This window comes from Taudactylus pleione, unplaced genomic scaffold (genome assembly GCF_031769625.1).
Source record: "Taudactylus pleione unplaced genomic scaffold, aTauple2 ptg000977l, whole genome shotgun sequence".
NCBI lineage: Eukaryota > Metazoa > Chordata > Amphibia > Anura > Myobatrachidae > Taudactylus > Taudactylus pleione.
Genome location: NW_028285378.1, coordinates 6,349,107 through 6,373,225, shown reverse-complemented (window position 1 = coordinate 6,373,225; position 24,119 = coordinate 6,349,107). Strand labels below are relative to the sequence as shown.

Genomic DNA, 24,119 nt, shown 5'->3' with positions numbered 1-24,119 from the left:
ACACCTGCTGGAGGCTCCTCCTGAGGCTGCGCAACAAGTTGAAATTTCCTCTCTATTCAATGGCGCATTCTTGAGGTAATAGTTTAAAAACTGTAACTTACTAATTTACCTGAACCCCAAAAGCACGTACCCTGGCACCATAAAACAAACCCCCCAAGTCTAATTTCGCCCCCCGACCCTGAATTATACCTTCCCAAAAAACCCCATAGAGAACAGCAGAAATTTGCCCTAATTGAGAATGTCAGAAAAAAGTGACAGTTGGAGCTTTAGATTACTCCCAAATCCTCAGTTTTTTGCTCTGAAATTTGGCATGCAGCATCGAGCGATAGTTCTACCCGTCCGTTCCAAATTTCAGCTCGATATCTTTTACAGTTTTTGAGGTGTAGTCCCTTAAACACCATGCCCCCCCCCTCCGGAATTCTCTAAGGAGAAATCCGTTTTCTTTAGATGCAGCCTTAATATAAGGACACGACTGTGCACAGTATATATAATGTAAAGTCCCCAGCACTCCTCTCAATATAATTGTAAACAAATACTTGCACTGATGCCCTCCATGGCCAGGTCAAGGTGTTCTTTATTATAGGATTAAAGAACACCTTGTTGCATTTATAAGACGCTGAGTGCCGCCATTTATTGACCTGGCTATTTAACATATCAGCAAATTAGTAAAATGGAATAAAGTTTATCTCAATTGTAAATTAAATTTAAGTGTTATGCTGCGGTGAAATATCTAGTCAGAAATGAGTAATATAATTATGGGATAATTCCCTAGGTTTATGTTCCCATCAGAACCAACAAATAAAAAAAATTAACTATCAAGTGAGTAGAATGTAATCCATGACTGTACAGAGTAATGAATCAAATACAATTGCACATTATCTCTGTGGCAAATAATAAAGAACAAGGAAAACTTCTAATGTGATCAAACTGTATCATGTCTATGGATATCATTACATTTTGAAGTATACCATGTGACATTTGTGCAAAATAGGACATGTTACGGTATACAGGAAAGATTAAGTCCCTATAAGAATGAAATGGAGGATGGCTGCTGTGCACCTCTAGCGCAGTGTAAAAAGTGTTAGTGGACCCCCTCCAAAACTTAGATGTCCCTGGTCTTTCTTTATTACACCTGTCTGCCTGGGGGCTTAGAAATGTGTGCATGCACCTTGGGTAGCATATAGAATGTTGGTGTTTTGGGATGATTATCCTGTAAGAAGTGGTGTACTTGTTTAGGGATTGTGCATTTTTAGACGACCTTATTTATCATTCTATTGTACAAGGGTGGTTCAGTAAATAAGGTATCAAGACCTCTCATTGCGTAAATGTATTCAACTAGTACATTTACGTATAATCAATAGTAGGGCCTTGGTACAGATTATTTATCCACATAGTCCCCATACTTATCTAAGCATTTGTTCCACCAGTACACCAAGGCATCTATCCCGGCATAGAAGAATTCAGTGTCAAGCACCTGAAGCCAGGACATAACAGCTTGCTGAACTTCATAGTCATTTGCAAATCACCTTCCACCCAGGTGCTTCTTCAATGGCCCAAGAAATGGAAATCACTCAGTGCCAGGTTAAGGCTGAAGGGACGGTGGTCAAGTATCTACCAATTTTAGCGCCTTAACAACTCACGCGTGCGCTTGGCTATGACCTGGCATTATCATACAGGAATACGACTGTGCGCAGTAACCCATGTAATTTTTGACAAATTTCCTCTGCAACCGGCTCAATGTGTCACAATAGCGGACAGCATTCACAGCATCTCCCTTGGTGAGAAAATCAACAAGAAGCACTCCCTTGTGGTCCTAAAACATGATCGACATTACCTTCTTTGCTAATGGAATTGTTTTGAATATTTTTAAAGTTGGAGAGAATGCATGTGTCACAAGCCGCCGCAGTGCTAATCCTGTGCGAGCTGAACGCCGGGCCAGCGTTCGTTGAGGACTCCGCCTGCCTCTTGTCCGTCATGCTAGGGCTGATCCGGATTGGTTCCTAAGTCCAGGTCCTGCTAACGCTGCTCCGATGCCAGTGATAAGAGTTTTCTCGTGCTTCCGGTTGTTCCAGTCTCCTGTTGATCAGTCGAGTTCCAGAGCCAGTTTTGCTGTGTTTGTCTGTTGCCGTTTGTTCCATCCAGGCAGCTCGGACTGCATTCCACCTGGTCGTGCTGCTTGTGTCATCTAGGCGGCACAATGAGCTTCCTCCCCCAGAAGCGCCTGATTACAGCCGGCAGCTTGTGTCAACCCGGCGACACCAGCTGCCTTCCTGCATTGCAGAGTGCGCAATAAAGCGCACCATTGCCATTGTCAACCCGGCGAAACTGGTCGCAATCCAGCATCACAAGTGCGCAAACCAGCACACCATCGCCAGTGTCAACCCGGCAACATTGGCCGCAATTCAGCGCCACAAGTGCACAAACCAGCGCATCACCGCCAGTGTCAACCCAGCGACATTGGCCACAACTCAGCGTCCTCAAGTGCGCAATACAGTGCACCGTCGCCAGTGTCAACCCGGCGGCACTGGTTGCAACTCTGCGTCTCCAGTGTGCAATCCGGCGCACCGTCGCCAGTGTCAACCTGGCGGCACTGGTTGCAACTCTGCGTCTTCAGTGCGCAATCCGGGGCACCATCGCCAGTGTCAACCCGGCGACATTGGTAGCAGATCTACGTCTTTGTGAACACTCCATCAAAGACTCATCAGCCCAAAGGCTGCATCTTACCCTGGGGCCCCAGGCCACAACTAGCCAAGGCAAACCAGCCCTCAAGGCTGCTTCAACAGCCCAAAGGCTGCATCACACCTTCTGCCCTTGGCAACATCTAGTCAATGCAAATCAGCCCCCAAGGCTGCTTTAACACCCCAAAGGCTGCATCACACCTTTAGCCCCTTGGCCATGTCTCGTCAATGCTAATCAGCCCCCAAGGCTGCTTCAACAGCCAAATGCTGCATCACACCATTAGCCCTTTGGTCATGACTAGTCAAATACATACCAGCCCTCAAGGCTGACACCAGTCCTGGTCAAGCTTGATTACCACCCAATCTTAACAGCATTTGTCCGTGTCATGGATGCTTGCTTCATTTCTGGTGTCACATGATGCACCCACATTTCATCACCTGTAACAATACACTGAAGGAACTGAACCCCCTTCTCAAGGTACCGCGTTAAGTGCACAAGACATTTCTATCCTATTGGTTTTGTGAACTTCTGTGAGTTGCTTTGGTACTCAGCATGAACACTTTTTCCCATAGGTTGCTCATGAACAATGTTGTGCACAGTACCTACTGAGAAATTTAGTACATCCCCTCTATCCACATGCCTTGTCTCTCCATTCTTGAAAAACCCAGCCTTGATCCTTACACTTTCTGCAGCTACTGCCCACCCCATCTCTCTTCTCCACTTTGCCTCCAAACACCTTGAGCGTATTATCTACAACCACCATATCACCTGTCTTTTCTCTCACTTCCTGCTTGACCCATCAGTCTGGCTTTTGTCCTCTCCACTCATTGAAACTGCCCTCACTAAAGTATGCAATGACCTCCTTACTGTCAAATCTAAGGGCCACTACTCTCTGCTCATTTTCCTTGACCTTTCAGCTGCTTCTGACAATGTGGACCATTCTCTCCTCTTGCAAATCCTCTACTCCACAGGTTCTCAAACTCGGTCCTCGGGACCCCAAACAGTGCATGTTTTCCATGTCTGCTCACAGCATCACAAGTGAAATAATTAACTCCACCTGTGGATCTTTTAAAATGTGTCAGTAAGTAATGAATACACCTGTGCACCTGCTGGGTGACCTGGAAAACATGAACTGTGTGGGATCCTGAGGACCGAGTTTGAGAACCACTGCGTCTACTCCCTTGGTCTGCATGATACTGCCCTCTCATAGCTTTCCTTCAACCTCTCTGACCATTCTATCTCAGTCTCCTCTCATGACTCCACTTCTACCCCACTTCCTGTACCAATAGGTGTCCTCCAAGGTTCTGTTCTTTGACCTCTCAAATTCTCCCTCTAGGCACACTCTTTAGGTAAGCTCATCTGCTCTTTTCCCCTGACCTTTCTCTCTCCTCAATCGTATCTCCAACTGACACTCTGCTATTTCCTCTTGGATGAAAGTGCTTTTTTAAATTTATGTCCAAGAGATGATAATCTTCATACCCTCCCAAATATCCTCACCTCACACAATTTATTTTTCTATTGACACCAACACTATCTCATCTAAAGAAAAATAAAAAATTAAGTCTTAGGTGCTGGAAAAGATCACAATTGGAAATGTATATACCAGAAGATGTGGTATACAATAAATTATGAGTTTAAAACTCACAGAATAAACTGCAGTTCGAAAAATGGTAGCAAACCAATATATATAGAAAATTAGAAAACAATAACCGCGCTTCTAAATAATTAATAAAATAGCAACATATGAATAATTTTCAATAAGTATTAGGAAAATTGATCGGTTATATGTGTACTCTCCAGATACAAATTATAAAACATATATACTGTATAAAAAACTGTATTAATGAAACTTGTTAAAAACAAACAAAAAAAATAAAATATATATTATAATAATATAGTAATAAAGTCCTTTGTTCTTTCAGATCTATTAGAACAAGTAGCCGCGTCCGGCTAAAATAAATGCTTTGTTCTTTCAAGTGACTTTATATAATTGGACAAATTAATCACCAAAGATTGTTGTCAAAATCTGGTGATTAATTCATCCAATTATATAAAGTCACCTGAGAGAACAAAACATTTATTTTAGCCTGACGTGGCTACTTGTTCTAGTAGATCTGAAAGAACAAAGGACTTTATTACTACATTATAATATATATTTTATTTTTTTTGTTTGTTTTTAACAAGTTTCATTAATACAGTTTTTTATACAGTATATATGTTTTATAATTTGTATCTAGAGAGTACACATATAACAGGTCAATTTTCCTAATACTTATTAAATATTTTTTCATTATTCATATGTTGCTATTTTAGTAACTATCTCATCTAGCCTGTAAGTTCGCTGTCTTGGAGTCATCCTCGACTCCTTCCTCTTCTTCAAACCACACATCCAGCACCTCTCACAGTCCTGTAATTTCCAACTCAAAAATATTGCCAGGATTAGACCCTCTCTCCCCCTGGAGGCAGCAAAGACCCTCATACACTCACTGATACACTCTCCATACTGTACTTCTGCAACTCTCTCTTATCTGGCATCCCTGACTTCCATATGTTCTCAGTAAAAATCTGTACTTAATGCTGCTGCCAGGATCATTTTCCACTCTAGACACGCTACATCTGCCTCCCCTCTCTTTAGAACTCATTTTAAACTTTTCACACTAAAGGTGCCCATGCACATAGCGATATTTTACACGATCTGGCCGATTCCGAAGCATTGGAATGACAGATCGTGTAAAACATGGCCAAATCGTGAGGAAATCGTGAGTCCCCACTCACGATCACGATGCGATGCGCGTCCCCGCTGGTCACACATCACATCTTCAGATCTGCCATGCAGAAAGGCAGATCTGACATTCTAGGACACAATGCACTGTGATAGTCTGGATGCAGGAGAGATTGTATGAAGATTGGACACCGAATTGTGTGCAAATCGTGTGCAGAGCTGCCGAGTAGAGTTTCAAGGGAAATCGTACACAAATCGCACACATCAGCTGATCGTGGGCAGATCGGTATGTGTGTGGGCACCTAAACTTACAAAGCCCTCACCCAATTATTTCCTATTTACATTGCTAACCTCTTCTCCCCCCACACTGCCGCTCTTCGCTCTACCCACGAATGCTGCTCTCCTCCCAACTGATTACTTTCTCCTACTCTTGCCTCCAAGATTTTGCCGGCACTGCTCCTCACCTCTTGCTATCAGACTCTCCAGCACTCTACAAAATTTCAAACGGGCTCTCAAAACCCACTTCTTCATTTAAGCCTTCGAGCTCTCATCCTAACTCACTGCCCTATGCTCCCTGTCCCTCCACCCGTCTATCTGTTTTTTTCTTCCCTTGCGTCTACCACAATATCCTTCCCATGCCTACAACCAAACCCAACATTAGATTCTCTCACCCTACTGCCTATTTGAGTTTGATGACTGTTGATGCAGCAATGTTTGTAAACAATGTCCATGTTCTGTATTGTATGTCACTTTCGTTCCTGTGTTTTCTGTTCAAACTGTGTTTTTGTACTTTGTAGAGTGCTGCGGACCCCTTGTGGCACGTAAATAATATGAGATATGGGAAGAACTTACCCTTGTTATCTCTATTTCTACGAAGTCCATAGGGTTCCACAGGATACCTTGGGGTATAGGTGTGACGTCAGTCGCAGGGCACCAAAGAGTTAAGCTTTCAGCCTCCCAGGATGCACTAGGTCCCCCTCCTATACCCCGCCCCCAGGCCAAGGCACCTCAGTTAGTTACCAAGCCATAGGCCGGAGGAGGAGAAGGAAGAGAGAGAACAAAGATCTGGACACATACAAGAATCACATTCTCACCAGAGGGAGACGGAAAACCGGTGACCAGAGCAAAGCCCATCTGCAGCACAGGTGCGACAGGGCGGGAGTCCTGTGGAACCCTATGGACTTCGTAGAAATAGAGATAACAAGGGTAAGTTCTTACCATATCTCATATTTTCTACTTCAGGGTCCATAGGGTATCCACAGGATACCTTGGGGATGTCCCAAAGCAGTATCCTTTAAGGGTGGGGACGCTCCTGTGCAGAAAGGAGAATCCGCCGCCCGAAGGAAGCATCCTGAGAGGCGAAGGTGTCAAACCTGTAATACCTCACGAAGGTATGGACAGAAGACCACGTAGCAGCCTTGCAGATCTGAACTGCCGAGGCACCACGTCAAGCTGCCCACGAAGGACCCACAGACCTAGTGGAATGAGCCTTCAGAGAAGGAGGGACCGGTAGGCCTTCATGAAGATAAGCTTCAGAAATAGCCATACGGATCCAGGCTGCCAAAGTTTGCTTTGAAGCAGGCCAACCCTTTTTACAGAAGCCATAGAGGACAACAAAGCGTCCGACTTCCTAAACAAAGAAGTGCGGTCCACATAAGTCCTTAAGGCCCGCACAACATCCAAAGAGGCCTCACCCACGGAAAGACCCGGTGAGTTAAAGGCCGGAACAACTATTTCCTCGTTAACCTGAAACTGGGAAACAACTTTGGGGAGAAACTCGGGCCGAGTGCGGAGCACTGCCCTGTTCCCATGAAAAAAACCAAGAAAGGGGGTCTACAAGAAAGAGCCCCTAACTCAGAAACACGTCTGGCTGAAGCAACGGCCAGAAGGAAAACAGTCTTAGCTGTTAGCCATTTAATATCCACTGAGCCCAGTGGTTCAAACGGCGGTCCTTGGAGAGTCCTCAGGACCACAGCCAAATCCCAAGGCGCCACAGGTGGAACAAAGGGCGGCTGAATACGGAGAACACCTTGCATAAAGGTGCGCACATCCGGGATTGTAGCAATCCTACGGTGAAACCAGACAGATAGGGCCGAAACCTGTACCTTCAAAGAAGCAAGGCGAAGCCCATGATCTAGTCCCGCTTGCAGGAAGGCGAGAATCCGAGACAGACGAAACTCCCGCGGTGCATAACCTCTCGGTCGACACCACTGGAAGAACGTATGCCACACGCGATGGTATATCCTCGCGGAAGACGGTTTCCGAGCTCGTAACATGGTACACAGCATAGAGCTGGCAAACCCCCAGGACCTCAGCATGGCCGTCTCAACAGCCACGCCGCCAAAGACAGCCGAGTCAGGTCCGGGTGAAGACAAGGACCCTGAGACAGAAGGTCCGGTCGTAGCGGCAACCGCAGAGGACTGTCCACGGACAGACCCTGAAGGTCTGAGAACCAGTGCCGTCTGGGCCACGCGGGAGCTATCAACAGGAGCGTCCCTCCTTCCTGTTTGAATTTCCGGATTACCCGTGGAAGAAGGGAGACCGGAGGGAACAGGTATGCGAACCTGAACGTCCACCGGACGGACAGAGCATCCACCAGAGACGCCCCTTCGTCTCTTGTGCGAGACCCGTACACCGGCAACTTGTTGTTGTGCCGGGACGCCATGAGGTCGATTTCTGGAAGACCCCACCTGTCCACCAGTAGTTGAAAAACGTCCGGGTGCAGGGACCATTCCCCTGGATGAACGTCCTGGCGACTTAGAAAGTCCGCCTCCCAATTTAGCACTCCCGGGATGAAGACCGCTGATATGGCCGGAAGATTGCGCTCCGCCCAAACCAGGATCCGAGAGACCTCTACGAGAGCCGCCCGACTGCGAGTTCCTCCTTGCCTGTTTATGTAGGCCACGGTGGTAGCATTGTCCGACTGGACCTGCACCGGGTGACCCTGGAGAAACCGCTGTGCCTGCAGGAGAGCATTGAAGACCGCACGGAGTTCCAAGATATTTATTGGAAGCTCCGCTTCTGTCGGTGTCCACCTGCCCTGGAACAAGTGTGGACCCGAAACTGCTCCCCAGCCTCGAAGACTGGCGTCCGTTGTCAACAGGACCCAATTTGGAACCCAGAACGGACGTCCCTTGTTGAGGTGGGTCATCTTTAACCACCACGCAAGGGACAGGCGAACCTCCGGGGTGAGCACAATCGTCTGGAACTTCAGAGACTGAGGCAGCCCGTTCCACTTGGACAGGATCAGGTGCTGCAGAGGTCTAGAGTGAAACTGGGCGTATTCCACCATGTCGAACACCGACACCATGGAGCCCAGTAACCTCATCGCCGAGTGTAAGGACACCCGGCGGCTGTGCAGACAACTGCGCACCCTTGACTGTAAAGCAGAGATCTTGTCCTCCGTCACGAAGATCCTTTGCTGTCCCGAGTCCAATAAGGCTCCAAGATGCAGAATCCTCCGAGACGGGATTAGAGTGGACTTCTGCCAGTTAATTAGCCAGCCGTGCCGTTGCAGCAGTGCAATGGTCAGGTCCAAGTGGTGTAACAGGAGCTCTGGAGATCCTGCCACCAATAACAGGTCGTCCAAGTACGGCAACATGCGGACTCCTTGCAGCCGCAGAGAAGCCGCCATGACCGCCATAGCGTCCTGTATGTCCAATGACACCATGTAGTCCCCAGGTTCCAGCGCCAGAATGATGGACCGTAGGGTCTCCATCCGAAACTTCGGGACCCGCAAAGACTTGTTGAGTGCTTTGAGGTTGAGAATCGGACGATATGACCCATTGGGTTTCTGTACCAAAAATAGATTTGAATAGAAACCCTGGCCCCTCTGGGAGAATGGAACAGGCACTATAACTCCAGCCTGGAGCATAGTGTGCAATACCTTCCGCAGCTCCGTAGCCTTGTTCCGGTCTGATGGTAGACCCGTGGTGAAGAATCGAGCCGGGGGTCTGTGCCGGAAGGAGAGGGCGTACCCGTGAGAGACCACCTCCAGAACCCAAGTGTCTGTCGTAGTGAACGACCAACACCGGGAGAACTGCAGCAGGCGGCCTCCCACCCTGGGATCCCCCAAGGGGAGACCCGGACCGTCAGGCCGCAGGCTTGTCATCTGGCTTGGGGGCCGGACGTCTGGTACTCCATGCCTGTTTCCGGGGCTTGCCCGATTTCTTAGGGCCAGCCTGTCGAGGAAACGACTGTGGTTTGGGCCTGCCCTGGGCCCTAGATGACCGAAAGGACGATGGTCCAGAACCAGAAGGAGCAGCGGCCGACGGGAGACAAGCAGATTTGGCTGCCGCCAGCGTGGCCACAATCTTATCCAGATCCGGACCGAAGAGAACTTCTCCGGTAAACGGCAACGCTTCCAGACCTTTCTTGGATCTGCGTCCGCCTTCCAGGATCGCAGCCACAAGGTGCGACGAGCAGCTACCGCTGCTGAAGAAATTCTAGACACCAGAGTACTAATGTCTAGAGCCGCCTCGTTGATGTAGGTGGCCGAATCACGGAGATTGCCAATCAACTCCGCTTGTTCGGCCGGACAGTCGGATTCAAAAGAAGCCTCTAATGAATCCGCCCAGCGCTCCATCGCTCTGGCAACCCAGCAAATGGCCATAGCCGGCCGTGCTGCCCCCCCTGCAAGGGAATAAGCGGACTTCAGGCAGATGTCTACCTTGCGGTCCGTAGCATCCTTAAGGGAGGACATGGATGGCATCGGCAATGTGGCACTACGGACAAGACGGGTCACGTGAGAATCCACCTGTGGAGGGGATTCACACTTAGCAAAATAATTATCCGCGAACGGATAAGCCACCGCCAGGCGTCTCTGCGGCTGGTATCTTTTGCCAGGTTGTTTCCACGCCTCCTCTAAATGGTCCACCAACTGACCCGAAAGAGGAAAGACTGTGGCATCGCCCTTCACATCTTTGAAAAAGGCATACTTAGATTTAGCCGCTGGGGGAACTTCGTCCTCAATCACCAAGGCTGTGCGGACCGCCCGAATAAGTCCAGGAATATATACTTTGGACTTAGCATCAGCGTCCTTAGTATGGAAAGGTTCCTGATCGTAAGGATCCAGAATCTCCCCATCATCAGACGTCCCTTCGTCATCCTCATAAGGAGCGGACAGAGACGCCACCGGCCTTTTATGAGGCCGCATCACAGACTCCCCTTGCAATACATCCGACAAGTGCTGTAAAGAACTCGTCAGGGAGTTAACCCACGCTGGCTCCTGAGAACCCGGGAGCGGGGAAATAGGGAGACTGTGGGGTACCACCAATTGTCGTGGGAACCCCTGCATGGGTGACGACACCACAGACTGCTGGGACAAACCCATCGGAGTAAACGCGGGCTGCGGAGCTAACTGGCCCACTAAAGCTGTTAACGCCTGAGCGAAACAAGCCCAGGGCGGCTCCTGTACCGGTGCTGTAACCGTAATAGGCCGCGCCATGGACAACACTGCCGGCAAAGGCCCTCCGCGCTACCCTCCCCCTCCGCTAACGGTACTTTGCACGTGGTACACTGTAGCCGGAGGGGAAAATCACTTTCAGACATGATGGCACCACGTATGTGACCTCTCTCACCAATTAAGTATTAAATAGGCGAGAGACCACCCTGCAGCACCGCACCGCAAGGGCTTTAGCAGAAAGAACAGGGACAGTAATAAAGCTGACAGTTTAGTGAAGAATAGTTACAGGCAGCAGCGCTAGCACAGTCACATACAATGCAGAAAAATAACAATTCCTGCACTAACAGCGCTGATCACTCAACTACACAGACACAGGGCCTGGTAGGACACAGCGCTGCATACACAGACCTGACCACAGCGGAGGAGAGGTATGCGGGGGGACCCAGACCACGATGCTTCCTTCCAGACTTCCAGCAGCGTTCACCATGCGTTGCAGAGAAGATGGCCGCCGAGGAGCAGAGAGAAGCTGGCCTGGGGGAGGAGCGCTGACACAGGACCAGTCAGCACAGTGCAGAGAGGGCTGTGTGCAGCGGGGGAGGCGCCGGCTGTGAGACAGGGAAGGCGCGCTCCCCTGGCATGCATTTAACCCCTGGGACGCCGCAGCGCTACCGCTCTGCTGCGGTCCGCTGTCCCAGGGGGTAGTGGAAGCGCAGGTTGGTCGCCTGGCTCCACGCTGCAGCCAGTCCCCAGGGAGCCCCCTGCCTGGGGACTTAGGACCATGTGATCAGCGGGGACCCACCGCGGGACCCCGCTGCTTACCTCTGTCCCCCTTGAATCCGGCCATGGTCCGGAGCATCTTGGGTCACCGCTAGCTGTGACCCCAGACGCCCACCAGCATCCCCGGATCAGTACCGGCGTTCTGGTACCGGCGGGGTGTAGGGAAGACAGCATGGACGTCAGGACTGACTGTCCATGCTGTTCATCCAGTTGTGCAGCCACAGCTGCATGAAGAATAAGCTTCAGGGGCTCTTCTAGCCCCCACTCCAACAGGTGCACCCGACTCCGGCCGGGCACCAAACTAAACTGAGGTGCCTTGGCCTGGGGGCGGGGTATAGGAGGGGGACCTAGTGCATCCTGGGAGGCTGAAAGCTTAACTCTTTGGTGCCCTGCGACTGACGTCACACCTATACCCCAAGGTATCCTGTGGATACCCTATGGACCCTGAAGTAGAAAAAGGATAATACCAGCAATATCACTAATTTAGAATGCATATGTCCTCCTGAAGCAGAGGTCCCTCATTTTGAAAAAGCTCCTGAATAGGAGTGAAACTAGTCGATAGGGGCCTTTCTGTACTACTGCTACACCCATCTCACTGCTCACCAGCCTTGATCTCCTGTTTGCAGTGGTTTTGCCATCATTCAAACTTACAGCGGACTGGCTGCTCCCCCCTCCCTGTGGACAGGTATCAGTGGAGGGTGTGTGGCTGTTAGCAAAGGTCATTGCTACACACACAAGCAGGCTTGCCATTCATACCAGCTGATATCTGCCATCCACAACAGCTCCGCCACTTCCACGGCTGAAGCGCTGTAAGATCGGGCACAGTGAGACCTGGCCTGGAACCATCAGTGCTGCATATTATCTATTCACTACAAGTGTTATATGAGCAGCCGTGTATGCAGGTACTATACCTTTAATTTGAATACAGCCCAGAGTCAAAGTCTGTCAACGGGGGAATATTCAAGTGGAGAATCATAATAACTAATCTCATGGATTGCTGTGATTTTATACTACTCAAGGGACATCCTATTATCACTGATCCAGGATATACATTGCTCTGTAGAGAATATCTATGGAGATCTGAATGGTTATCTTCTGGTGAGCAGTGTTCATTATAAGTGCATAAGCCATACACCTTATAAAATACATTGTATTTATATAGGTCTGTGAATTTATTACTAATTATCCATTATTGGCTGCAGTATTGGGAATGTATTATTGAAAACAACAGAAGCAAATATAAGACCTGCGTATAGGAAATTCACAAACAGAAGTGTCTCATAAATATATTAATTTAACAGAAAAAAGAAAAGTTATCAAATAAATAACATACAATCTAAAATAAAATTATATAGACATCTCAAGAAGGTATGGAAAAATAAAATAAAAATACCAGCAGTCTGCTAAACCAGGAATATCCTGAAAAAAAGAAAAAGTTCAAGTGCTCATGAGTCAAAAAATTAGCAGGGTGTCATGGCCCCATCAGCGGCATTGATATAAATATATTCCAATGTATCTGGACTGAAGTATAAAAGGATTAAAACTGTGAGTATGAGTAAAAAAAAGTCTTTCTATTAGCAGAAAATGGCAATAGGTATATAGGGCCTGATTCAGACCCGCTCGCGAGCGCTATGCGCTCGCAAGTGGGTCGATGGTGGCCCAGTGCGCATGCGTACGACGGAGCCGGCTCCGTCCTGCGCATGCGCGAGACCCGGATAGTGACGGGCAAACAGTCGCTCCGGGTCTCGTACCAAAGGTGGCGTGCTGTCGATGTTGAGTAACAGTACGTCCCCTTTGGTGGGCGGGCCCGGGGCGTGGCTGCCCAGACGGAGGCACCTACCGTCTGGTGCCAGCCCCACTGACATCACAAGTGATGTCAGTGGGAGTGCTTTCGGCTCTGTTAGAGCCGAAAGCACTCTGGGGCTTGGGGCAACGAGACCCTACCACAAGGGTCTCGTCGCAAGCCCGATGGTCACAATGGTCTTGACCATCGCGACCATCTTCCTGGTCGCTCGCTATAGCTGTGGGTGGTCACCCACAGCTACGCGAGCGGCCTGGAGGCCGCTCAAAAAAAACAGAGGGCCGGCCCTGATTCAGAGCAAGTGCTCTGTCAGAGCGTCCGGCTTTGGATCAGGCCCTTAGTTCCTCCGTAAAGATCTAAGGTTCCAATGTTAATAGGCAGACTTGTTAAAACAAGTAGAGACTCACAGTTTTTATCCCCTCCATCTGTCTCCGGAGTCCCGCTCACGAAATTGAGCAATCCAGCACTTGTTGTAGCGGGGAGAGCCCGGAGTTCCACTCACGGAATTGAGCAATCCAGCGCTTGTTGTAGCGGGGAGGGAGAACCCGTTAATGTGAGCACAGATGTGTAGCAAGTCTGTCCGAGCGTCCTCGGAGACTGTGCTGGGCAATACCTCCACCGACGGCTGTAGTGCAGTTAGCGGGATCGGGCAAGAGATGAAAGGATAGTTCCGTCCTCCAGTATGGCTCCACCACCTGATTACTACACATACTGGAGGACGAAACTATCCTTTCATCTCTTGCGCTGGATTGCTCAATTCCGTGAGTGGAACTCCGGGCTCTCCCCGCTACAACAAGTGCTGGATTGCTCAATTTCGTGAGCGGGACTCCGGAGACAGACGGAGGGGATAAAAACTGCGAGTCTCTAATTACTTGTTTTAACAAGTCTGCCTATTAACATTGGAACCTTAGATCTTTACGGAGGAACTATATACCTATTGCCATTTGCTGCTAATAGAGAGACTTTCTTACTCAGGGCCTGATTCAGACCCGCTCGCAAGCGGGTCGATGGTGCCCTAGTGGGCATGCGCACGACGGATGGAGCTCCGTCGTGCGCATGTGTGAGACCCGAATAACGACGGGGTAGCTGTTGTTATGGGTCTCGCACCAAAGGGGGCGTGCTGTGGATGGTGAGTGACAGCACGCCCCCTTTGGTGGGTGTGCCGGGGGCGTGGCTGCCAGACGGAGGCATTCCCATGGGAACGCTTACCGTCTGGGTCCGGCCCCACTGACATCACTAGTGATGTCAGTGGGAGTGATTTTGGCTCTGATAGAGCCAAAATCACTCCAGGGCTTGCGGTCACCGAGACCCTACCGCAGGGTCTCGTCGCAAGCCGAATGGTCGCGATGGTCTTGACCATCAAGACCATCATCATGGACGCTCGCATAAGCTGTGGGTGGTAACCCACAGCTATGCGAGCGTCCAGGACGACGCACCAAAAAAAAAAAAAAAAAAACACCCGGCTCTGAATCAGGCACTCATACCCACAGTTTTAATCCATTTATACTTCAGTCCAGATACATTGGAATATATTTATATTAATGCCGATGATGGGGCAATGACACCCTGCTTATTTTTCGACTCATGAGCACTTGAACTTTTTTTTGTTTTCAGGATATCCCTGGTTTAGCAGACTGCTGGTATTTTCTATTTATTTAAATTTTTTCATACCTTCTTGAGATGTCTATATAATTTTATTTTAGATTGCATGCTATTTATTTGATAACTTTTCTTTTTTCTGTTTATTAAATTAATATATTTATGAGACACTTCTGTTTATGTGAATTTCCTATGCGTAGGTCTTATATTTCCTTCAGTTGTTTTCAATTGCCTTAGAGCCATCACAGCTGGTTCTTTTGGACCTGCAGCAAATGGGAATTCTCTTTATTATATTTATTTCTACATATTGGTACCTCCTACAGTAATTCACAAGCGCCTTGTTAATTATTTTGTGTTGAATGTATTATTGATACTAATAATCTTATATGGTACGTGTTTTTGAAAGAAATGTTATATATATATATATATATATATATATATATATATACACACACATATATATATAGTCAGAAGAAGCCTGTAATTTATTGGTCTATCAAGCACCATCACTTAATATATATTTTTCTCACCATTGCAGTGCAGTTTTTTACTTCTTCCTCCTACTCTCTCCTCCAAGATTTTGCCCGCACTGCTCCTCACCTCTAGAACTCTCTACCTCTTCCTATCAGACTCTCCACCACTCTACAAAATTTTAAACGGGCTCTCGACAAAATTCTTCATCAAAGCCTTCCAGCTCTCATCCTAACTCACATCTATCTGCCACTCCTTTAGACTGCAAGCTCTTATGAGCAGGGTCCTCTTCCATGTGCTTTTTCTTCCCTTGCGTCTACCACCATATCCTCCCCATGTCTACAACCAAACCCATCCTTTGGATTCTCTCACCCTGCTGCCTATTTGAGTTTTATGACTGCTGATGCAGCATTGTCCGTGTTCTGCAATGATCTGTATTGTATGTCACTTTTATTCCTGTGTTTTCTGTTCAAACTGTGTTTTTGTACTTTGTAGCGTGCTGCGGACCCCTTATGGCACTATGTAAATAAAGGATAATAATAATCAGCAATATCACTAATTTGATTGCGAATGTCTTCCTGAAGCAGACCTTCAATGTGGCACAAATTGTCAACTGTAGTGCACATGCTTGGCCAGCCAGATCGCTGCTCATCTTGAACATCTGTCCTGCCATTATCAAAGGCAGTGCACCAAACCCAATTCTGTTTCCATGACATGACATTATCACTGCACACCTTGACAAGTAGGCAATGAATTTTAGCTGATGTGCTCTTTAGATGCAGAAATCTGATCACACTATGAACCTCAAACGTTTGACCATGTTTCCGCCATCTTACACCTGGTATTGGGACATAAAGAAAGGAAACGCTTGAGCAAATCACGTTAACATTTTAATACAACTAATACAATTATTCCATATATCTGAAAAAGCTAAAATGGTAATTTCACAGACAATGAGGTATAAATTGATTAAAAAAATAAATAAATCTGTGTGCACACAGAATAGGTATATTCAATACAGATAAATACCACTGCCCTTAGAGATAATCAGTACAGTATGTAGTTACTGTAGAACTTAATATCCTCAGACCGTAGAAATGTCCACTTCAGGGCTATACTACAGATGTTGAAACAGCCATAAGCAACATATCCAATAATTGGATTCAGCATGCAGCCATAAATATTTCAAAGCAATCCAGTTGTTGGTAGCAACAAATGTAAATGTCTGTCTCCAGTGGTAACTAAGTTGTTAGTTGCAGCAAGCATGTAAATTAGTAATCAAACATCAGCATATTCTGTAGCCAGCATACTGAATTAAAGTTCAAGCAGCAGTATGATTAGCAGCAGGCACCGTAAGTATAGTGAATCGGACACTTTTATAGTGAATCGGATATTTAGGCCCGTATTCAATTTGAGGCGAAAAGTCCAGACTTTTCACCTGTTGGACTTTTCGTCTCCTTCGCCTGTTTTCCAGTTTGAAAGGAGGTGAAAACGGAAACCCGGCGAAACTTGAAGCGGCGACAAAAAACGGAGATTTTCAGGAAATCATCTTTGGCCCCCCCTAAAGATATCCTGACATGGGGATCACTATGGGTACCCCCATTTTTGCTTGCTGAAGGAAGTCGGGTTTTTAAATAGCCACGGCAGGTGCATAAATGCGGCTTTGAAGAAGATGATGCAGAAGAGCATTTCACATTTTTTGGGGGAAAAAAATAACTACGCCCATCAAATTTGGGGTACTTGAAAATGGGTGCAAGCATATTTTTAAGTCCCTAAACTGATTTTTAAAAATTCAGCAAAAATGCACCTGCCGCTGTCACCCGCATTGAAGAAAACACCAGGTACATACTTTGGAACCCCTGTGGATTACATTTAGCTATTTTAGAAGTCTTATCCCTTATTTTATTTTTACCCCAAAATGTTAATTTTTTTGGGGGGTGTCCCGATTTTTTTTCGAAACTTTTTTTGACATACATTATTTTTTTGGCCCATTCCCAGGGGTGCAGGCTATCTTTATTAAGCCTGCACCCCTAAACTCCAATTCTGCACTTTTTTTCGCCAGCTAAAGGCTGGCAAAAAATTATCCTCATTTTTTTACTTTGACTTTTCGCACTGACGAAAAGTCTTTGTAATTGAATACAGGGATAATGACAATAGGCGAAAATTACGTCATTGGCGATAAATTTTCGCCAATAACGGGTTTTCGCCTCAATTTGAATATGGCCCTTAGTCGTTCGTTACAGCAAGCATGTAAGTTAGTAATCAAGCGTCAGCCAGCATACTGGATTTAAAAGTTCAACCAGGAATATGATTAGCAGCAGACACTAAGTGTAGTGAATCGGACATTTATTGCACAGGCTTAGAAGAGAGACTGTGCTGTAAGCACTTAAGACAAGAATACACATTCTACGTGTGTTAATAGATGCTGTTTTAACACAACTCTCATGAAATCGAATCGCATATATTCTCTAGCCTCCTACAAATCCCCCAATTGAAAGAAATTAATATCACCTATGTGTAGGCTGTAACCATCGTCCTGGCCAGCTAGAAGGGAAACAAATACATCCTTGAGTCACAGCGGCTCAATATCCAACCAGTGGGGACAGAGCACATGCTGTGAGCAGTAGCTGTTTCACTGTGCTGCGATGCAGGCTCCCTGCGTCTTCTGACAGAGCCTATGCTGTGGTGAATAGCTGACTCGCTGTGATGCAGTATACACGCCTGGCATTTTCCGTCTCACGGCTGGGGCAGCACTTCCTTGTAACAATCATCTGATGCGTTTCTCATCCAATCAAACGGGCCGTTTCATCAGAGTCAGAATGAGGTATGAATTAGATGTCCGGTATATATACACACATAGCAAAATCTTCAATGGTCATACAGCAAAACCTTCATTGGTCTCATGTATCTAACAGTGTTAACATCTCTGTGCTGAAAAATGTATCAGCCTAAAACTACATTTATTATTTCAATGAATATCCCATTGATCCATAATGATGTATGTACACATACATAGACACAAATGTGTACACATATCTAAAAAAATATATATATATAAAAATATATATATAGCACGGATTAGGATTGGACATCACATAAACAGGATGCTGAAAAAAACTTATATAATACAAATATGTGAAAAATGGATAGGAAAAAAATAATAAGATAAAATAAAATATAGACTCTGCAAAACATTCTCATTATGATATGTGTGTAGTACATAACAATTTATAAAACCCCACATATATAATTAAAAAATATATAGAGAAACAGTATAAATATAATCAAAGATGATAATTGATAATCTATAAGAAATGCTAATATAACACATAACCCCTTTTAGATGTTGTGATAATAATTATTAATCTGTAAGGAATACTCATATAACACCTGAGAGAGAAAAGAAAGAGAATAGTAAACACAATCAATATGAATTACAGTACTTCCATATAGTAAGAGATGCGTATGACCCTCATGGGGCCGAACCATAAATGGTCCCTATCTTAGTATATTATACTTCTTATAAGATCCAAAAGGCCCCCCAGATAGAATTATGGCAAGATCGACCATCTTAAGGAATGTACAATAGGCAACTATGTGTCAAAAAGGTGGAGACAAAGGGTGGGTGAGGACAAGGCAACACATCAAGGCCAATGGGGACCCAAAGTGCCTCCTGTATAACTACGTCACCACTCAAGTCCTCCCATTAGCATTAAGCTCAACCATGTCATTGAGGCAGTGTGGAACTAATGTGTCTATTTGGAAAATCAAGAATGTTTCTCTTTTACAGAGCCTACAAAATCAATCACTGCCTTTTGGATCTTATAAGAAGTATAATATACCAAGATAGGGACCAATTGTGGTTCGGCCCCATGAGGGTCATAAACATCTCTTACTATATGGAAGTACTGTAATTCTTATTGATTGTGTTTATTATTCTCTTTCTTTTCTCTCTCAAGTGTTATATGAGTATTCCTTACAGATTAATAATTATTATCACAACATCTAATACGGGTTATGAGTTATATTCACATTCCTTATAGATTAAGAATTATTTTGGATAATATTTCCATTCTCTTTCTCTATATATTTTTTAATTATACATGTGGGGTTTTTCAGATTATTTACTACACACTTATCATAATGAGAATTTTTTGCAGATTCTATATTTTATTTTATTATTTTTTTCTTATCCATTTTTCACATATTTGTATTATATACGTTTTTTCCAGCATCCGGTTTATATGATGTCCAATCCTAATCCGAGCTATATATATATCTATATAATGTGACACAGTTGGGCTAGGGGTCCTTCTCTGGGGGTAGATGGACTTCCTCTCTACACACAGCATCCGTAGAAACAGGAGACAAGTCTGGGTATCTTGTTCAAACTGGTTGGCGCCAGTCTTTATTGTGCCACACACAAAAGTATAAACAAAAGCATAAACATAAAACCTAGCCCAGCTGGGCACTAACTACACAGCAGATTCCCTTGCTAAACAATGGTAGGGCCTATTGCCCTCACCATCAACAAAACACGTGCACAGTACTTACAGGGATTTAACCAAGTGTCTCTGAACAGGCTAGACTGCCAGCTCCCCCAGGTATGAGACACTGCACCAAGAGATTACATTTGAGATTACACCAAGAGAGTACACTGAGCCACTTCCAGGTGAAACCACTAATTGGCCTGCTCCCAGGCCAAAAGGCCCAAAACCTGGAGTGGCCTGTGGATGCAGCCCTCCCTCTCCTCACATCCACACCCCCAGGACCCAAACCGGATTTTCCAAAAGCCGACACACTGGTCTGCTTACAAAACAGACTTCTCCTGGGGTTTTTTAGAACACAGGCCAAAAACCTAGGACAAATGTACCTGCCATAGACCACCTTACCAGTGCTTCTATCACAATATATATATATATATATTGTTGTTGGACCGGCACTCCAAATAAATATCCAAACAGCCTGTGTGACTTTGCTATTTAATAACACTTGTTGGTGTGTCCACCCACGGAGGGTTTAAAGCACTGCACATCACTACAGGTCTTAAGAAGCATATGAAAGTTTTATTCACAACGTTTCAAGGTGCGTAACCTCGTCCTCAGGTGAAGTATACAAACATTAACATACAGATAAATCTTACCTTATATCCCCCACCATGCGCAGCTCAATCCAATCAGCCTGCCGGGCACCGGACTACAGCGTGTGGATGAAGAGCGGCGCCTAGAGATGACGTCATTACCTTGTGATTCACTGTTGCCGGGCAACGGCAATGCTAGTCAACGGCTCCCGGTGGCTGTGGGAGAGAGGAGGCAAAAAGTTAAAAACATGCAAACCTGACATCTCCGAACTATCATTACAAAATGTGAATAAACTATGCAGTAAAAACATACTATAATCAACACCTATTACCTGAATTATGCCAGGGACATAAGATTGGGGAATACTAGAAAACATGGCATGTAAGACTATGTAATGCAACCGATCTGTGAAAATGCATGGGAAAAATTTTATGACAAAGGGAAGACTCCATAACAAAGTATTCCAAGAAATGTGTTCATTTAAGCCTCCCCACAAGAATGCTACTCAACCTCCGGGATGGCCCATAACCTCGGCCAGAGATAGTTTATACCAGCCTATATCACAACTGCTGGATATGCTAATACAACCGTACATAGTTACACAAGAAACTTATCTCAAAGATACCACCAATTTATTAAATCGGATTCAGAAAGTTACACAAATACAAACCCATACAATTTTGTGTACTATGGAAGTCCCAAGTTTATATACATCAATTCCCCATGACCTGGCATTACATGCCATGGAGGAATTTCTATCACATCTCCCTGATTCTTTTGAATTTGATAAAGGTCTATATTTACAATTATTGAAGTTGGTTCTCACCCAAAATTATTTTTTGTTTGATGGGGATATTATTTACAGCTATCTGGTTGCGCATTGGATTCGGCAGTAGCACCATCATATGCAAACATCTTTATGTTTAAACAAGAACATTTATTTTTTGAGCAACAATACCATCAACATATCATATTTTTTTTGTAAGTTCATAGATGACCTCTTTCTGTTATGGATTGGGGGTCCTCAATTGTTTGAAGATATGATGAATCAAATCAATGCATTGCCTTCTCCCATAAAATTCACTTACCAATGGAGTTATTTGAGTATCAACTTCCTTGATGTTAAGGTTTTACTGTCCAATAAAGAAATCTCTACTACCATTTATTACAAGGAGACAGATAGAAATACTCTAGTCTAGCAGTCACATCATCCGCCTCCTCTAAAGAAAGGTCTCCCGCTTTCACAAATGCTAAGGGTAGCGAGAATATGTAGCATTAAAGATGAATTACAACTGGACCATATTGTGTCTAAATTCCATCAAAGGGGTTATAAATTGAAAACACTTTTAGATATTAAGCAGTAGGTACTGCAGAAGACACGAAGATTTATTAACATCTATTAACAAAAGACATTCAGACCGTTCTTTCCCTTGGATCACGACATTTAATACATCCAGTACAGTTATACCAAAAGCTAGTAAAGCCTTTTGGCCAATTATTTAATCTGACAAAGATCATGTTTTCGATCCACGAGACCCATGGCTTGCTATGGACGTGGTAGGAATTTGCAAGACTTATTAGTTCACACTGACATCACGGGTAGAGATACTCTGAATATGCCAGGATTAAGTAGAAAAGCATCGGTTTGCTATAAGTGCCCGAATTGCGTTACGTGTAATTACCTAATCACTGGAGCCACTTTCAAGCATCTGCACACAGGAAAAATGTTTCATATCCAACACGATTTAACCTGTGACACTCGATTTGTCATTTACATCATAATCTGCCCATGTGTGAAGTACTATGTGGGCATGACTACTCGGAAATTCAAGGAGCGTATGGCTCTCCACAGATCTACTATAAAAGCAGTATTAGCTGGGAAACCCATGGAGCAACCAGTGGCAGTGCACTTTAAAGAACATGTACATCAACTTACATCGCTGAGGAACAAAATTGTAGATCACATCCCGGAATCCATTAGAGGCGGTGATCGTTCCAAATCTTTATTAAAACGAGTAGCATCCTGGATTTATAAGTTGGATACAGTAGCCCTGAGAGGCTTAAACGAACAAATTTCTTGGAATACTTTGTTATGGAGTCTTCACTTTGTCATAAATTTTTTCCCATGCATTTTCACTGATCGGTTGCATTACATGGTCTTAGGTGTCACTTTTATATAAACATGCCATTTTTATATATACATGCCATGTTTTCTAGCATTCCCCAATCTTATCATGTCCCTGGCATAATTCAGGTAATAGGTGTTGATTATAGTATGTTTTTACTGGATAGTTTATTCACGTTGTGTAATGATAGTTCGGAGAGGTTAGGTTTGCATGTTTTTAACTTTTCGCCTGTCTCTCCCACAGACACTGGGTGCCATTGACTAGCATTGCCCGGCAACAGTGAATCACGAGGTAATGATATCATCTCTAGACGCTGCTCGTCATCCACACGCTGGAGTCCGGTGCCCAGGAGGCTGACTGGATTGAGCTGCACATGGTGGGGGATATAAGGTGAGATTTATCTGTATGTTAATGTTTGTATACTTCACCTGAGGACGAGGTTACGCACCTCGAAACGTTGTGAATAAAACTTTCATATGCTTCCTAAGACTTGCAGTGCCGTGCAGTGCGCTATCTAACCCCTCCATGGCGGACACACCAACAAGTGTATATATATATATATATATATATATATATATATATATATATACATACATATATATATATAAATAATTTTGTGTCTATGTATGTGTACACACATGGATATGTATCAATGGGAACTTCATTGAAATAATAAATGTAGTTTTAGGCTGACAGTTTTCAGAACTGAGACTGTTAACACGGTTATATACATGTGACCAATGAAGGTTTTGGTGTGTGACCAATGAAGATTTTGCTCTGTGTGTATAAATACTGGACATTAATTCATACCTCATTCTGCCTCTGATGAAACGGCCCTTTTGATTGGCTAAGAAACACGTCAGGTGAGTGTTACCATGAAGTGCTGTCCCAGCCATGAGACGCCGGATGTGTATACTGCAGCACAACGAGTCAGCTATTCACCACAGCACAGGTAGCACAGTGAAACAGCTACTGCTTGCAGCGTGTGCTCTGTCCCTACTGGTTGCATATTGAGCCGCTGTGACTCAAGGACGGATTTGTTTCCCCTCTAGCTGGCCGGGACACCGGTTACAGCCTACAAATAGGTGATATTCATTTCTTTCAATTTGGAGATTTGTACTAGGCTAGAGAATAAATTCGATTTGATTTCATGAGAACTCCTCTGGCCCAACGCGTTTCGAGATTAACTCTTTTTCAAGGCTTAGCAAGATAGTCTTGCATGGCTCCTTAAATAGCATCCCGAATTAAGGTAAGATGGAGGCACTTCCGGTTCCGGTCTGAATACCGGAAGTCCCCATTCCGTCTCCACGATCCGCTTGGAGGCACCTCGCAGAGTGGGTGCATGAATCTGATGGTCCAGACGAGTTTAGCTGCCACTGGAATAGTGTTGAATGTAGTAATTGAATTGGCAGTGACTTGCTGGTCGTATCTCCTATCCTTACCCGGAAGTCCGAAAACT

General features: G+C 45.3%; 1 protein-coding gene across 3 annotated transcripts in view; it reads right to left on the bottom strand.

Annotated features, from left to right (window-relative positions):
• The window catches only part of LOC148454597 (glutaminase kidney isoform, mitochondrial-like), a 600,729-nt gene that overhangs the window by 156,750 nt on the left and 419,860 nt on the right, over positions 1-24,119 (bottom strand). Inside the window, exon 15 of one of the 3 annotated variants that reach the window (XM_088460754.1) lies at positions 20,661-20,749. The exons of the other annotated variants lie outside the window; for them this stretch is intronic. Coding sequence (XP_088316880.1) covers positions 20,729-20,749 — 21 coding nt within the window. The 3' untranslated portion in view covers positions 20,661-20,728. Of the gene's footprint in view, positions 1-20,660; positions 20,750-24,119 lie in introns of those variants that run through there. 3 annotated transcript variants of the gene reach the window in all.